General features: G+C 44.3%; 2 protein-coding genes across 2 annotated transcripts in view; both read left to right on the plus strand.

Moving 5' to 3' along the window:
- Window positions 1–17,518, plus strand: part of MYL9 (myosin light chain 9) — a 183,149-nt gene that overhangs the window by 19,724 nt on the left and 145,907 nt on the right. The gene's annotated exons all lie outside the window — the stretch shown is intronic.
- On the plus strand, window positions 8,250–8,759 carry LOC128573377 (60S ribosomal protein L21-like). The gene has a single exon (XM_053573584.1). It carries the CDS (start codon window positions 8,273–8,275, stop codon window positions 8,753–8,755), a length of 483 nt encoding a protein of 160 aa, XP_053429559.1. The 5' UTR covers window positions 8,250–8,272; the 3' UTR covers window positions 8,756–8,759.

Consider the following 17,518-nt stretch of genomic DNA (forward strand, 5'->3'; position numbering starts at 1 on the left):
TCATGCAAGAAACAAGTATCCTCTTGTTAATCTGATTTCCTACAGAACCCTTCCCACACCAAACACATATACATACACAGATCTGGGCAACTCAAATTAGGTAATTGTAGGAAGTCATAAAATGGAACTAGTGATGATGTCTCTTCTATAACTTCCCTTCCCCCAGATGAGAAGTTGGGCTCAGAGAGGGCACGGGAGGGGAGTGACCCTAGATACACCTACTTTGGGGCCACCAGGGTGAAGATACATCCCAGGGCAGATGCTTGAGGAACTGGCTCCATCACTGACTTACTTTAGCCTGTCCTGGGCCTCAGTTTGAAGATTCACTAGGCATCACAGATCTCTGAGACTCTTCTGGAAAGTCTTGACTTCAAACATTTTGCTCCCAGCTGGGCTTACTGGCCCAAACCTATAATCCTAACACACTCTAGGAGGCCAAGGTGGGTGGACTGCTTGAGTTCAGGAGTTTGAGATCAGCCTAGGCAAGATCGAGACCCTCCTCTCTATTAAAAATAGAAAAACTATCTGGGCACTGTGGTGAGCACCTGTAGTCGCAGCTACTTGGGAGGTTGAGGCAAGAGGATTGCTCAAGCCCAGGAGTGTGAGGTTGCTGTGAGCTGTGACACCACAGCATTCTACACAGAGCAACAGAGTGAGATTCCATCTCAAAAAAAAAAGAAAAGAATTACAAAAACTATTTTGCTCCCACAAATAAAATGTGCAGAAAATGCTAAGATTTTGTACAATACAATACAAAGTCAGGACAGGAAACTCAGCATGGGGAGCCAAGTGGGCAGTTCTCTTATCTAACTGCTGCCCCTATATTTTTTTGGTTTTTGCAGACAGAATCTCACTTTGTCACCCTTGGTAGTGCCCTTGTGTCATAGCTCACAGCAACTTCAGACTCTTTGGCTTAAGCAATCCTCTTTCCTCAGTCTCCCAAGTAACTAGGACTATAGGCACCTGCCATAACGCCTGGCTATTTTTAGAGATGGGGTCTTACTCTTGCTCAGGCTGGTCTTGAATGCCTGAGCCCAGGCAATCCACCCGCCTCGGCCTCCCAGAGTGCTAGGATTACAGGCATTAGCCACTGCGGCCAGCTGAACTTGCATTTTATCAGGAAGCAACTCTTTAGGTAACTCACTCACTCCTGAGATACAATATTAATTCATGAGGGCAGAGGCCTTATGTTCTAATCACCACTTTGTAAAGGTGCCACTTGTTTCCACCCTTGCACTGAAAATTTCAGTGAAATAGCATCAACTATACAGAATCTCCCTAAAAAGAAAAGCCCGGGGCAGCACCTGTGGCTCAAAGGAGTGGGACGCCGCCCCATATACCAGAGGTGGTGGGTTCAAGCCTGGCCCCAGCCAAAAACTGCAAAAAGAAAAGAAAAAGAAAGAAAAGCCTGGGAGCAGATGGCTTCACATCAGAATTCTATCGAACCTTTAAAGAAGAACTAATACCTGTATTACTCAACCTTTTCCAAAATATAGAAAAAGAAGGAATAATACCCAACACATTCTATGAAGCAAACATCACCTTGATCCCCAAACCAGGGAAAGACCCAACAAGAAAATTATAGTCCAATATCACTAATAAATATTGATGCAAAAATATTCGAAAAGATCCTAGCAAACAGAATCTAGCAACACATCAAACAGATTACACACCACGATCAAGCGGGTTTTATCCCAGGGTCTCAAGGCTGGTTCAATATACATAAATCTATAAATATAATTCATTACATAAACAAATTAAAAAACAAAGACCATATGATTCTCTCAATTGATGCAGAAAAAGCTTTTGATAATATCCAGCACCCTTTCATAATCAAAACACTTAAGAAAATTGGTATAGAAGGGACATTTCTTAAACTAATAGAGGCCATCTACAGCAAACCCACAGTCAGTATCGTATTGAATGGAGTTAAATTGAAATAATTTCCACTCAGATAAGGAACCAGGCAAGGTTGCCCATTGTCTCCACTGCTTTTTAACATTGTAATGGAAGTCTTAGCCATCAAAATTAGGAAAGAAAAGGCGATCAAAGATATCCAGGGTATGCATATAGAGTCAGAAGAGATCTAACTTTCACTCTTCACAAATGATATGACTGTATATCTGGAAAACACCAGGGATTCTACTACAAAACTCTTAGAAGTGATCAAGGAATACAGCAGCGTCTCAGGTTATAAAATCAACATTCATAAATCGATAGCTTTTATATATACCAACAATGGTTAAGCTGAAAACAGTCAAGGACTCTATTCCATTCACAGTAGTGCCAAAGAAGATGAAATATTTGGGAGTTTATCTAACAAAGGATGTGAAAGATCTCTATAAAGAGAACTATGAAACTCTAAGAAAAGAAATAGCTGAAAATGTTAACAAATGGAAAAACATACCATGCTCATGGCTAGAAAGAATCAACATTGTTAAAATGTCCATACTACCCAAAGCAATATACAATTTTTTTAATTGTTTTTTTTTTTTTTTTTTGGGGACAATCTCACTTTAGTGCCTTCAGTAGAGTGCCATGATGTCACAGGACTCACAGCAACCTCTAGCTCTTGGGCTTCAGCGATTCTCCTGCCTCAGCCTCCAGAGCAATATACAATTTTAATGCAATCCCTATAAAAGCTCCACTGTCATACTTTAAAGACCTTGAAAAAAATAGGGCGGCGTCTGTGGCTCGGTCTGTAGGGGACTGGTCCAATATACTGACGGTGGCAGTTTGAAACCCAGCCCCGGCCAAATTGCAACAAAAAAATAGCCAGGTGTTGTGGCAGGCACCTGTAGTCCCAGCTACTCGGAAGGCTGAGGCAAAAGAATCATCTAAGCCCAGGAGTTGGAGATTGCTGTTAGCTGTGTGACACCACAGCACTCTACCAAGAGCCATAAAGTGAGACTCTGTCTCTACCAAAAAGAAAAAACCTCAAAAAAATAATACTTTGTTTTATATGGAATCAGAAAAATCCTCGAATAGCCAAGACATTACTCAGAAATAAAAACAAAGCAGGAGGAATCACGCTACCAGACCTGAGACTGTACTATAAATCGACAGTGATCAAAACAGCATGGTACTGGCACAAAAACAGAGAGGTAGATGTATGGAACAGAATAGACAACCAGAGACGAACCCAGCTACTTACCGTTATTTGATCTTTGACAACCCAATTAAAAACAGTCAGTGGGGAAAAGATTCCCTATTTAACAAATGGTGCTGGGTGAACTGGCTGGCGACTTGTAGAAGACTGAAACTAGACCCACACCTTTCACCTTTAACTAAGATAGACTCTCACTGGATTAAAGATTTAAACTTTAGACATGAAACTATAAAAATACTAGAAGAAAGTGCAAGGAAAACACTTGAAGAAATCAGCCTGGGTGAGTATTTTATGAGGAGGACCCCCTGACAACTGAAGTAACACTAAAAATACATTACTGAAACCTGATCAAACTAAAAAGCTTCTGCACAACCAAGAATACAGTAAGTAAAGCGAGCAGACAGCCCTTAGAATGGGAGAAGATATTTGCAGGATATGTCTCCAACAAAGGTTTAATAACCAGAATCCACAGAGAACTCAAACGTATTAGCAAGAAAAGAACAAGTGATCCCATCTCAGGCTGGGCAAGGGACTTGAAGAGAAACTTCTCTGAAGAAGACAGGAGCACGGCCTACAGACATATGAAAAAATGCTCATTATCCTTAATCATCAGAGAAATGCAAATCAAAACTACTTTGAGGGCGGCGCCTGTGGCTCAGTCGGTGGGGCGCCAACCCCATATACCGAGGCTGGCGGGTTCAAACCTGGCCCTGGCCAAACTGCAACCAAAAAATAGCCGGGCATTGTGGCGGGTGCCTGTAGTCCCAGCTACTCAGGAGGCTGAGGCAGGAGAATCACTTAAGCCCAGAAGTTGGAGGTTGCTGTGAACTGTGTGAGGCCACGGCACTCTACCGAGGGCCATAAAGTGAGACTCTGTCTCTACAAAAAAAAAAAAAAAAAAAAAACTACTTTGAGATATCTTCTAACTCCAGTAAGATTAGCCCACATCACAAAAACAGAGATATTGCGTGGATGGGAGAAAAGGGAACACTTCTACACTGCTGGTAGGAATGCAAACTAATATGTTCCTTTTGGAAAGATGTTTGGAGAACACTTAGGAATCTAAAAATAGACCTGCCATTCGATCCTACAATTCCTCTACTACGTATATATCCAGAAGACCAAAAATCACATTATAACAAAGATATTTGTACCAGAGTGTTTATTGCAGCCCAATTCAAAATTGCTAAGTCATGGAAGACACCCAAGTGCCCACTGATCCATGAATGGATTAATAAATTGTGGTGCATGTACACCATAGAATATTATGCAGTCTTAAAGAAAGATGGAGACTTTACCTCTTTCATGTTTACATGGATGGAGCTGGAACATATTCTTCTTAGCAGAGTATCTCAGGAATGGAAGAAAAAGTATCCAATGTACTCAGCCCTACTATGAAACCAATTTATAGCTTTCATATGAAAGCTATAACCCAATTATAGCCCAAGAAGAAGGGGAAAGGGGAGAAAAAAAGAAAGAAAATTCAACAGTAATAGTTGGACTTGAATACTCCATTTTCTTTCTTTTTGAGACAGAGTTTCACTATGTCACCCTCAGTAGAGTGCCATAGCATCACAGCTCACAGCAGCCTCCAACTCTTGGGCTTAAGCAATTTTCTTGCCTCGGCCTCCCATAGGCGTTACTACAGACGCCCACCATAATGCCCAGCTATTTTTTTTTTTTTTTTTTTTTTTGTAGAGACAGAGTCTCACTGTACCGCCCTCGGGTAGAGTGCCGTGGCGTCACACGGCTCACAGCAACCTCTAACTCTTGGGCTTACGCGATTCTCTTGCCTCACCCTCCCGAGCAGCTGAGACTACAGGCGCCCGCCACAACGCCCAGCTATTTTTTTTTGTTGTTGCAGTTTGGCCGGGGCTGGGTTTGAACCCGCCACCCTCGGCATATGGGGCCGGCGCCCTACTCACTGAGCCACAGGCGCCGCCCCTGCCCAGCTATTTTTTGTTGTAGTTGCCACTGTTGTTTGACAGGCCCACGCTGGGTTCGAACCCTCCAGCCCTGGTGTACGTGGCTGGCACCCTAGCTGCTGAGGTACAGGTACTGAGCTGAATTCTCCATTTTCAATAACAGACAGGACAAGTAAGCAGATCACCAAGGAATGCGACAACTAAAATAACACTATAAATACCTACACCTGACATCTATAGGACACATCCACCAAATCTCAGTAGAATGCATATTCTTCTCAAGTGCACATGGATCATTCTCCAGGAAAATCTATGTGCTAGGTCATAAAGCAAACCTCAATAAATTTTTTTTTATTTCAAAATATTAAGAGGGTATAAGTGTTTCTGTGAAACGGCTTGAATCGGGGCCACAAATGGGCCCATCACCCAAATACCTGTTAGATGTGTTTTGTTTTGGCACCCCCTGCGCACTTGTGTACCTATTGGCTAGTTTCAATTTAATGGAAAGTATGTGGTGTTTATTTTTCCTTTCTTGTGATACTTTGCTTAAGATAATGTTCTCCAGGGCGGCGCCTGTGGCTCAGTGAGTAGGGCGCCGGCCCCATATGCCAAGGGTGGCGGGTTCAAACCCAGCCCTGGCCAAATTGCAACAAAAAAACAGCCGGACGTTGTGACGGGCGCCTGTAGTCCCAGCTGCTCGGGAGGCTGAGGCAAGAGAATCGCTTAAGCCCAGGAGTTGGAGGTTGCTGTGAGCCGTGTGACGCCACGGCACTCTACCCGAGGGCTACCCGAGGGCGGTACAGTGAGACTCTGTCTCTACAAAAAAAAAAAAAGATAATGTTCTCCAATTCCTTCCAAATTGCTGCAAAAGACACTAATTCATCCTTTTTTGTCTGAGTAGCATTCCACTGTATACATCACATTTCATTAATCCAGTCATGAGTTAATGGGCACTTGGGTTGATTCTGCATCTTTGCGATTGCTAATTGTGCTGCAATATAGATTCAAATGCAGGTACCTTTTTAATAGAACAACTTCTTTGCCTTTGGATAGACAGTGGCATGATTGCTGGATTAAATGAGAAGTCTACTTTTAGTTCTTTGGGAAATCTCCATACTGTTTTCCATAATGCTTATGCTACAAAAGTCCTATCAACAGTGTGTAAATGTTCCTTTTTCTCTGCATCTGCACAGAAAAGCCATTCTAACAAGAGTAAAGCGATATTTCATCATGCTTTTAATTTGCATTTCCCTGATGATTACTGATGTTGAGTATTTTTTCTTACATTTTTTTGGCCATTTGTCTATCTTCTTTTCTTTACTTTTTTTTTTGTAGAGACAGAGTCACACTTTATCGCCCTCGGTAGAGTGCCGCGGCGTCACACAGCTCACAGCAACCTCCAAATCCTTGTGCTCAGGCGATTCTCCTAACTCAGCCTCCCAAGTAGCTGGGACTACAGGCGCCCACCACAACGCCCGGCCATTTTTTTGTTGCAGTTTGGCCGGAGCTGGGCTTGAACCTGCCACCCTCGGCATATGGGGCCGGTGCCCTACCCACTGAGCCACAGGCGCCGCCCTTCTTTTCTTTATTTTTATGTCACCCTGGGTAGAGTGCCATGGCATCATAGCTCAGAGCAACCTCAAACTCTTCGGCTTAAGCGATTCTCTTGCCTCAGCTTCCCAAGTAGCTTGGACTACAGGCACCCACCACAACACCCAGTTATTTTGTTGTTGTTGTTGCAGTTGTCGTTGTTGTCTAGCTGGCCCACACCGGGTTTCAACCAACCAGCCTCAGTGTGGCTGGCGCTGTAACCACTGTGCTATGGGTGCCGAGCCTGTCTATCTTCTTTTCATAACTGTTCATGTCCTTTGTCCCTTTTTTTTTTTTTTTTTTGTGATTTTTGTCCGGGGCTGGATTTGAACCCGCCACCTCTGGTATATGGGACCGGTGCCCTACTCCTTGAGCCACAGGCACCGCCCCCTTTGTCCCCTTTTTGATGGGGTCTTTTTTCTTTGATTTGAAATTTTCATAGATTCTGCATATTAACCCTTTATCAGATGTGTGATTTGCGAATATTTTCTTCCATTCTGTAGATCGTCTATTTGCTCTGTTGATTATTCCCTTAGCTGTACATAAGATTTTTAATCAAGTCCCATTTATTTATTTTTGTTGTTGCTATAATTGCCATTGGGGTCTTAGTCATAAATCCTTTTCCCTACCCTTGTTTCTAGAATTATGGTTTCATGCCTCACATTTAAGTCTTCCATCCATCTTGAATTAATTTTTGTTGAGTGGCAAGAGATAGGGGAGACAGGGATCCTGTTTCGTTCTTCTGCATGTGGCTATCCAATTTTACCAACACCATTTATGGCATTGGGCTTCTTTTCCCTAGCATATGTCATTGTCTCCTTTGTCAAAGATCAATTAGCTGTACGTAAATGGGGTTTTTTTTTTTCTTTTTTTTAAGAGACAGAGCCTCACTTTATTGCCCTTGGTAGAGTGCCATAGCATCACAGCTCACAGCAACCTCCAACTCCTGGACTTAGGCGATTCTCTTGCCTCAGCCTCCCTACTAGCTGGGACTACAGGCGCCTGCCACAATACCCAGCTATTTTTTGTTGCAATTTGGCCAGGGCCAGGTTTGAACCTGCCACCTCAGTATATGGGGTCGGCACCCCACTCACTGAGCCACAGGTGCCGCCCACAGAGTCTTACTTTATCACCCTCGGTAGAGTGCTGTGGCATCACACAGCTCACAACAACCTCCAACTCCTGGACTTAGGTGATTCTCTTGCCTCAGCCTCCTAAGTAGCTGGGACTATAGGCGCCTGCCACACGCCTGGCTATTTTTTTTTTTTTTTTTTTTGGTTTTTGGCCGGGGCTAGGTTTGAACCCGCCACCTCTGGCATATGTGACCGGCGCCCTACTCCTTGAGCCACAGGCGTCACCCTACGCCTGGCTATTTTTAAAACGCCTGGATTTGACCCGGCCACACTCAGTATATGGGGCCGGAGCCCTCCCCACTGAGCCACAGGCACCGCCCTGTAGATGGTTTTATATCTCGGTTCTCTATTCTGTTCCACTGGTCTTTGTCTGTATTCTATACCAATACCATGCTATTTTGGTTATTATTGCCTTATAGTATAGTTTGAAGTTTGGTAAGTGCCCAGATAAAGGCACTTAAAAGGTGCTCAATACCCTTTTGGCTAGAGACGCCATCTTCCAGTAATTCACCAAAATGACAAACACAAAGGGAAAGAGGAGAGGCACCCGATACATGTTCTCTAGGCCTTTTAGAAAACATGGAGTTGTTCCTTTGGCCACATATATGCGAATCTACAAGAAAGGTGATATTGTAGACATCAAGGGAATGGGTACTGTTCAAAAAGTCATGCCACACAGATGTGACTGTGGCAAAACTGAAAGAGTTTACAGTGTCACCCAGCATGCTGTTGGCATTGTTGTAAACAAACAAGTTAAGGGCAAGATCCTCACGAAGAGGATTAATGTTTGTATTGAGCATATTAAGCACTCTAAGAGCCGAGATAGCTTCCTGAAACGTGTGAAGGAAAATGATCAGAAAAAGAAGGAAGCCAAAGAGAAAGGTACCTGGGTTCAACTGAAGCGCCAGCCTGTGCCACCCAGAGAAGCCCACTTTGTGAGAACTAACGGAAAGGAGCCTGAGCTCCTGGAACCCATTCCCTGTGAATTCATGGCATAATAAGCATATAACATAGCACACAGGAGTACCAGTGGACCCATGTTTTTAGGCGCAAGAACCTATTTATTCCCCATAAGCTTATGGCATAATATGTGTACAGCATAGCACAAAGGATAACCAATAGACCCCATGTAACAGTGATACAAGGTGCTGGAACCTATTTCCCACGAATTCAAAAGTCAATCAACACTTTGTCACATTCAATGGCAAGGTGCCTCCCTGAGCTACTGGAACCTCTTCCCCTATGAATTCATGGCATGGTAGATACAAATAATAGCATAAAAATGTTTCTTGTTCATTCACTACAAGTGTGTTTTCCCCCCCCAAAGAAGTACTAAAGCAAATTTTAATGTTTCCTAAAAAAAAAAAAATAAAAGTGCTCAATAAGTATCTGCTGAAACAGAAGAGAAGCTCAGGAATGGACAAATGGGACTTTGTATTTGGCATAGGATAAAGGTGCTATCCCAAACCAGAGGGTGAAAGGCAGATGACTCAATAAAGGGTGTTGAGACTTCTGACCGAGAAGCCATCTGGGAACAAAATTAAGCTGAAGGTGGTGGTGGCTCACGCCTGTAGTCCCAGGCACTGTGGGAGGCCGAGGCGGGTGGATTGCTTGAGCTCAGAGGTTCGAGATCAGTATGAGCAGCAGTGAGCCAGAGCAAGACCCCATCTCTACTAACATCAAAAACAGCCAGACATTGTGGTGGGCGTCTGTAATCCCAGCTACTGGGGAGGCAAGGGGACAGAGCATTGCCAGAGGAAGAACATCTAAAAAAAGAAGAAAGAAAATGAACAAAAAAAAAAAAAAAAAAGTACTTCAAACGAAGAATGAACAAGCAAGCTAAAATAAAAAATTAAAAAAAAAATTAAGCTGAAGATGGCAGGTTGTCATAGGTACGTAATTTGGTTCTCACCTGATATGCCACTGAAACGACCACAGAGGGATCTTTCAAAAGGCATAAACCAATTAAGGAAGAGAAAGATGGAAAAAGGAACCACAACAAAGTTTTGGAAGCTAGAAAATAAACAGACCAGCAATAACACATCTGGTAAAACCAAGCAAGCAATAAGAAAACTTAATATGATTGACACCACAGGAACCTTAAGAGGCTCAGGAATTACTGGCACCTCCAGAAGGGGGCACAAAGGGGAGCAGGGGGTATTATGGGAAGACAGACAGGCAGAATAGAGTAAAAGAAGCATCTTAAACAAACACAGTAGACTCCTAGATTCCCCCCACAGCTGCAACCCAGACCTTGGCAAGAGATCAGAAGTGTTATTTTCAGAAGGTACAAGGTCTAGATAGGACACCAGGCACAGGAAAGGGAGGAGACAGCAGCAACAGAGGGATGTGCAGACCCTTAATCATCTGCCTTCACTCAGCTCTAGGAACACTTGCAGCCCCCAGGGGTCTCTATCTTTGTTTTCTTTTCTGGTGCACATTGGAAGAGCCGTCTTGGGCCACACATTAAATACATAAACACTAACGAAAGGTGATGAGCAAAAAAGAAGGTCTGTGCATAATTTTTGTGATATCCAACACCACAGATAAGCAAAACAGTCCTCAAATAATCCCCACAGACAGCCCTGGCAGAGCTAGCTCCTAACACCAAATGGTGCAACACCCCTCACCCCCCGCCCCAACAAGGCCTTCAATCCCTATTCAGCTCCCAGAACTCTCAAAATAATGGAAAAGGCATAGCATCAAGAAATTCCAGCTCACTGAGGACGAGAGTAGATTCTAGAAGATTCTGTAGAAGAGTCTAGAGAATAAAAGGCATATTGTAAAGGGTCAGTAATCAGAATGACTTGGGACTTCCCAACCACGGTACTGAAAACTGAGAGAAAATGGAGTAATACATTCAAAATCTGAAGAAACACCTGGGTATATACCCCAAACAGGGACTCAAGTAGACAGCTGCACATCAGTGTGCATGGCAGCACTATTAACAAAAACCGAAAGACGGAAATAACCCAAGTATCTATTGACAGATGAATGGATAAGCAAAATGTGCTATATACATAGAATGGAGTATCACCTTTTTTTCCCTTTTTTGAAACAAGAGTTTCACTCCAAACCCTGGGTAGAGTACCATGGCCTCACAGCTCACAGTAGCCTTAAACTCTCACGCTTGAGCAATCCTCTTAACTCAGCCTACCAAGTAGCTGGGGCTACAGGCTCCTGCTGCAACACCCAGCTAGTTTTTCTATTTTTAGTAGACATGGGTCTCGATTTTACTCAGGCTGATCTCAAAGGATCCACCCACCTCTCAGCCTCCCAGAATGCTAGGATTACAGGTGTGAGCCACCTTGCCTGGCTATCCAGCCTTAAAAAAGAATGAAATTCTAACAGATGCTACAACATGCATAAACTTTAAGGACATTAAGCTGAGAAAAATAAATAAGATACAAAAAGACACATATTTTAAGAGTCCATTCATATAATTTATTTGTAACAGTAGATTCAGAGACAAAAGGCAGAATAAAAGTTACCAGGAGCTGGAGGGACAAGGGATGGGACTGTTTAATGGGCATAGAATTTCAGTCTGAGAAGATGAAGACATTCTGGAAATGGATGTTGGAGATGACTGCATAAAAATGTGAAGGTACAGGCGGCGCCTGTGGCTCAGTGGGTAAGGCACCAGCCTCATATACCAAGGGTGGCGGGTTCAAACCCGGCCCCAGACTAACTGCAACAAAAAAATAGCTGGCTGTCGTGGCGGACACCTGTGGTTCCAGCTACTCAGGAGGCTGAGCCAAGGGAATCGCTTAAGCCCAGGAGCTGCAGGTTGCTGTGAGCTGTGTGATGCCACAGCACTCTACCGAGGATGATAAAGTGAGACTCTAGTCTCTATAAAAAAAAACAACGTACTTACAACCACTTTAAAAATACTTAAAATGGGGGGTGGCGCCTGTGGCTCAAAGGACTAGGGCTCCGGCCCCATATACCTGAGGTGGCAGGTTCAAACACAGCCCCGGGAAAAACTGCAAAAAAAAAAAAAAAAAAATGCTTAAAATGTGTGAGGTGCAATGGTTCATAATCACTTGAGCTGAGGGGTTCAACATGAGTTTGAGCAAGGGCAAGACTCTGTCTCTAACAAAAATAGAAAAACTAGGGCGGCACCTGTGGCTCAGTCAGTAAGGCGCCGGCCCCATATACCCAGGGTGGCGGGTTCAAACCCGGCCCCGGCTGAACTGCAACCAAAAAATAGCTGGGCGTTGTGGCGGGCGCCTATAGTCCCAGCTACTCGGGAGGCTGAGGCAAGAAAATCGCTTAAGCCCATGAGTTGGAGGTTGCTGTGAGCTGTGTGATGCCACGGTACTCTACCAAGGGCCATAAAATGAGACTCTGTCTCTACAAAAAAAAAAAAAAACCAGAAAAACTAGCCAGGGTTCGGCGCCCATAGCTCAGTGGTTAGGACGCCAGCGACATACACTGAGGCAGGCGAGTTCCAACCCAGCCTGTGCCTGCTAAACAACAATGACAACTGTAACCAAAAAAAAAAAAAAAATAGCTGGGCGTTGTGGCGGGCACCTGTAGTCCCAGCTACTTGGGAGGCTGAGGCAAGACAATCACTTAAGCCCAAGAGTTAGAGGTTGCTGTGAGACTGTCTCAAAAAAAAAAAAAAAAAAAAAAAAAAAGAAACCACTTTCAGCCAACTTTGGTAGCTTACACTTCTAATCCTAGCACTTTGGGAGGCTGAGGCAGGGGGATTGCTCAAGCTCAGCAGTTCAGTTCGAGACTAGCCTGAGTAAGAGTGAGACCTGGTCTTTATAAAAAAAAAAAAAAAACCGGGGCGGCTCCTGTGGCTCAGTCGGTAAGGCGCCGGCCCCACATACCGAGGGTGGCGGGTTCAAACCCAGCCCAGGCCAAACTGCAACCAAAAAATAGCTGGGCGTTGTGGCGGGCGCCTGTAGTCCCAGCTGCTCGGGAGGCTGAGGCAAGAGAATCGCTAAGCCCAGGAGTTGGAGGTTGCTGTGAGCTGTGTGAGGCCACGACACTCTACCGAGGGCCATAAAGTGAGACTCTGTCTCTACAAAAAAAAAAAATAAATAAATAAATAAAAACCAGAGGGCGGCGCCTGTGGCTCAGTCGGTAAGGCGCTGGCCCCACATACCGAGGGTGGCGGGTTCAAACCCAGCCCAGGCCAAACTGCAACCAAAAAATAGCTGGGCGTTGTGGCGGGCGCCTGTAGTCCCAGCTGCTCGGGAGGCTGAGGCAAGAGAATCGCTTAGGGCGGCGCCTGTGGCTCAAGGAGTAGGGCGCTGGTCCCATATGCTGGAGGTGGTGGGTTCAAACCTAGCCCTGGCCAAAAACCAAAAAAAAAAAAAGAAAGAGAATCGCTTAAACCCAGGAGTTGGAGGTTGCTGTGAGCTGTGAGGCCACAGCACTCTACAGAGGGCCATAAAGTGAGACTCTGTCTCTACAAAAGAAAAAAAAAAAAAAAAACCCGGAAAATCCCCAGTGGTCTAATAGTTAGGAAAAAAAACACACACATACACAAAAATTAACCAGGTTTGATGACATTATCTGCAGTTCCAGCTACTAGGGAGGCTAAAGCAGGAGGATTGCTTGAGCCCAGGAGTTTGAGGTTGCAGTGAGCTACCATGATACCACTCTACTCTAGCAGGAATGATGGAGTGAGACATCATCTCAAAACAAATAACAAAAGCCCACTTTCTTTGCTTAGCCTTAAGAAGCAACTCCTCATCTGTAAAAGTTTTGTTTTATGTTATTTTTAGAAACAGTCTCACTCTGTAGCCGAGGCTGGAGCATGATCACAGCTCACTGCAACCTTGGACTCCTGGCTTCAAGCGATGCTCCCTCCTTGGTGTTCCAAAGTGCTGGGATTATAGGCATAAGCAACTGTGCCCAGCCCTAGGCTCCACTTCTAATTTAGGTTCTCTGGCTATTCTACCATATCTGCAGTTACTTCCTCCACTGAAGTCTTGAACATCTCAAAGTTATGAGGGTTGGAATCAACGTTTTCCAAACTCTTCTTCATGTTGATGTTGATGTCCTCTATGAATCACAAATTTTTATTTTTTTTGAGACAGAGTTTCACTCTGTGGCCCTGTGATTGAGTGCCTTTGTCGTCAAAGGTCACAGCAACCTCAAATTCCTGGGTTCAAGTGATCCTCTTGTCTCAACCTCCTAAGTAGCTGAGACTACAGGTGCCTGCCACAATGCCCAGCTATTTTTTTTTTTTTTTTTTGTATCTTTAGTAGAGATGGGGTCTAGCTCTTGCTCAGCCTGGTCTTGAACTCCTGAGCTCAAGTATTCTGCCCACCTCAGCCTCCTAGAATGCTAGGATTACAATTTGTGCCTGGCCACAAATTTTTTTTTTTTTTTTTTTTTTTTGAGACAGTCTCACTATGTCACCCTCAGTAGAGTGCTGTAGCGTCACAGATCACAGCAACCTCAAACTCTTGGGCTTAAAGCGATTCTCTTGCCTCAGCCTCCCAAGTAGCTGGTACTACAGGCGCCTGCCACAACACCTGGCTACTTTTTGGATGGAGTTGTCATTTTTGTTTAGCAGGTCCAGGCTGGGCTCGAACCCACCAGCCTCAGTGTATGTGACTGGCACCCTACTCACTGAACTACAGGCACTAAGCCAACAAATGTTCTTAATGCTATCAAGAATGCAGAATCTTTTCCAAAAGGTTTTCAATTTATTTTGCCTAGATCCACCAGAGGAATCACTATCTATGGCAGCCATAAACTTACAAAATGTTATTTCTTAAATAATGACTTCAAAGTAAGTAAATACTCCTTGATCTACTAAGGATTGCAGGATGGATGTGTCAGCAGACATGAAAACATTAATCTCCTTGTACATCTCTCAAGTAACCAAGTGCATTGTCAATGAACAGTAATACCTTGAAAGGAATCTTTTCTAAGCAGTAGGTCTCAAGAGTGGGTTTTAAATATTCAACAAACCATTCTGTAAACAAATATGCTGTCATGTAGGCTTTGTTGTTCTGTTTATAGAGCACAAGCAGAGAAGATTTAGCATCATTCTTAAGGGCCCTAGGATTTTCAGAATGGTAAATGAGCATTGGCTTCCACTTAAAGTCACAGCTGCATTAGTCCGTAACAAAAGAGTCAGTCTTGGAAACTTTGAAGCAAGGCACTGATTTCTTTCTATCTATGAACATCCTAGAAGACCTCTTCTTCCAATATAAGGGCATTTCATTTATACTGAAAATCTGTTTATGGTTCCCACCTTCATCTATTATCTTAGCTAGATCTTTTGGATAACTTGCTGCAGATTCTACATAGGCTTCATACCTTGCATTTTCATGTTACGGAGATGGCTTCTTTCCTTAAACCTCATAAACCAGGCTAGGTGCAGTGGCTCATGCCTATAATCCTAGCCTTCTGGGAGGCCGAGGACAGTGGACTGCTTGAGCTCAGGAGCTGCAGATCAGCCTAAGCAAACTAAAAATATCCAGGCATGTGGTGGGCACCTGTAGTCACAGCCACTAGAGAGGCTGAGGCAAGAGGATCTCGTGAGCCAGAGAGTTTGAGGTTGCTATAAGCTACAACACCATGGCACTCAACTACAGGCCAACTGAGAGAGATTCTGTCTCAAAAAAAAAAAGTAAAGGATGGCGCCTGTGGCTCAAGGGGTAGGGCGCCGGTCCCATATGCCGGAGGTGGTGAGTTCAAACCCAGCCCTGGCCAAAAACCAAAAAAAAAAAAAAGAAAAAGTAAAAATTAAAATTAAAAAATGTAAAAACCTCATAAACCAGTCTATACTAGCTTCCAACTTTTCTTCTGCAGTTTCCTCACCTCTCTGAGGCTTCATATAATCGAAAAGCATTAGGCCCTTGCTCTGCATTATGCTTTGGCTTAAGGGAATGTTGTAGCTGGTTTGCTCTTCCATCTAGACCACTCAAACTTTCTCTGTATCAGCAATAAGTCTGTTTCATTTTCTTATCATTCATGTATTCACTGAAGTAGCACTTTTATATCCTTTAAGAACTTTTTCTGGCTCAGCGCCTGTAGCTCAGTGGCTAGGGTGCCAACCACATACAGGGGACCTGGAGGGTTCAAAACCAGCCCGGGCCTGCCAAACAACAATGACAACTATAACCAAAAAATAGCCAGGTGTTGTGGCAGGCACCTGTAGTCCCAGTTACTCGGGAGAATCGCTTAAGCCCAAGAGTTTGAGGATGCTGTGAGCTGTAACCCCACGACACTCTACCGAGGGCAACATAGTAAGACTCTATCTCAAAAAAAGGAAAAAAAAAAAAAAGGCTCATTGCCTATAGCTCAAGTAGCTAGGGCACCAGCCACATAACTAGAGGTGGCAGGTTCGAGCCCAGCCCAGACCTGCCAAACAGCAATGACAACTACAACCAAAAAAGCCAGGCATTGTGGCGGGCACCTGTAGTCCCAGCTACTTGGGAGGCTGAGGCAGAAGAATTGCTTAAGGGCAGCACCTTTGGCTCAAAGGAGTAGGGCACTGGCCCCATATGCCCAAGGTGGTGGGTTCAAACCCACCCCTGGCCAAAAAAAAAAAAAAGAAGAATCTCTTAAGCCCAAAGTGTTTGAGGTTGCTGTGAGCTGTGACAACACAGCACTCTACTGAAGGCAACACAGTTAAGACTCTATCTCAAAAAAAAAACCTTTTCTTTGGACCAGCTCGGTGGCTCACGCCTATAATCATAGCACTCTGCAGGTGGAGGGGAGTGGACTGCCTGACCTAATGGGTTCAAGATCAGCCTGAGAAAGAGTGTTCAAGATCAGCCTGAGAGGGGCGGTGCCTGTGGCTCAAAGGAGAAGGGCACTGGTCTCACATGCCAGAGGTGGCAGGTTGAAACCCAGACCCAGCCAAATACTGCAAAAGAAAGAAAAAAAAAAAAAGATCAGCCCGAGAAAGAGCGAGACCCTGTCTCTAAATATAGCCAAGCATGGGGCTTGTGGCTGTGCCTATGGCTCAATGAGTAGAACACCGGCCCCACAGACTAAGGGTGGTGGGTTCAAACCTGCCCTGGCCAAACTGCAACAAAAAATAGCTGGACGTTGTGGCGGTTGCCTGTAGTGCCAGCTACTCAGGAGGCTGAGGCAAGAGAATCGCCTAAGCCCAGGAGCTGGAGGTTGCTGTGAGCTGTAACACTATAGCACTCTACAGAGAGTGACAAAGTGAAATTCTGTCTCTAAAAAAATTAATTAAATAAATAAATAAATGCCCTAATCCCAGGAACTGTCTTTCCAATTAAAAAAAAATACCTGTAGTCCCAGCTACTCGGGAGGCTGAGGCAAGAGAATCGCCTAAGCCCAGGAGTTGGAGGTTGATGTGAACTGTGATGGCACAGCACTCCCAGGGCGACAAAGTGAGACTCTGTCTTTATTTATTTATTTTTTTAATTATTATTTATTTATTTTTTTATTGTTGGGGATTCATTGAGGGTACAATAAGCCAGGTTACACTGATTGCAATTGTTAGGTAAAGTCCCTCTTGCAATCATGTCTTGCCCCCATAAAGTGTGACACACACCAAGGCCCCACCCCCCGTCCCTCTTTCTGCTCCCCCCCCCATAACCTTAATTGTCATTAATTGTCCTCATATCAAAAAAAAAAAAAAAATAGCCAGGTGTTGTGGCAGGCAACAACAGTTCCAGCTACTTGAGAGACTGAGGCAAGAGAATCACTTGAGCCCAAGAGTTGGAAGTTGCTGTGAGCCGTGATGCCACAGCACTCTACTGAAGGTGACAAAGTAAGATTCTGTCTCAAAAAAAAAAAGAAAGGGCAGC

Source organism: Nycticebus coucang, chromosome 21, assembly GCF_027406575.1.
Source record: "Nycticebus coucang isolate mNycCou1 chromosome 21, mNycCou1.pri, whole genome shotgun sequence".
NCBI lineage: Eukaryota > Metazoa > Chordata > Mammalia > Primates > Lorisidae > Nycticebus > Nycticebus coucang.

Excerpts from the sequence above, each read along its gene's own strand:
- LOC128573377 (XM_053573584.1), top strand. The coding sequence starts at position 8,273 with ATGACAAACACAAAGGGAAAGAGGAGAGGCACCCGATACATGTTCTCT.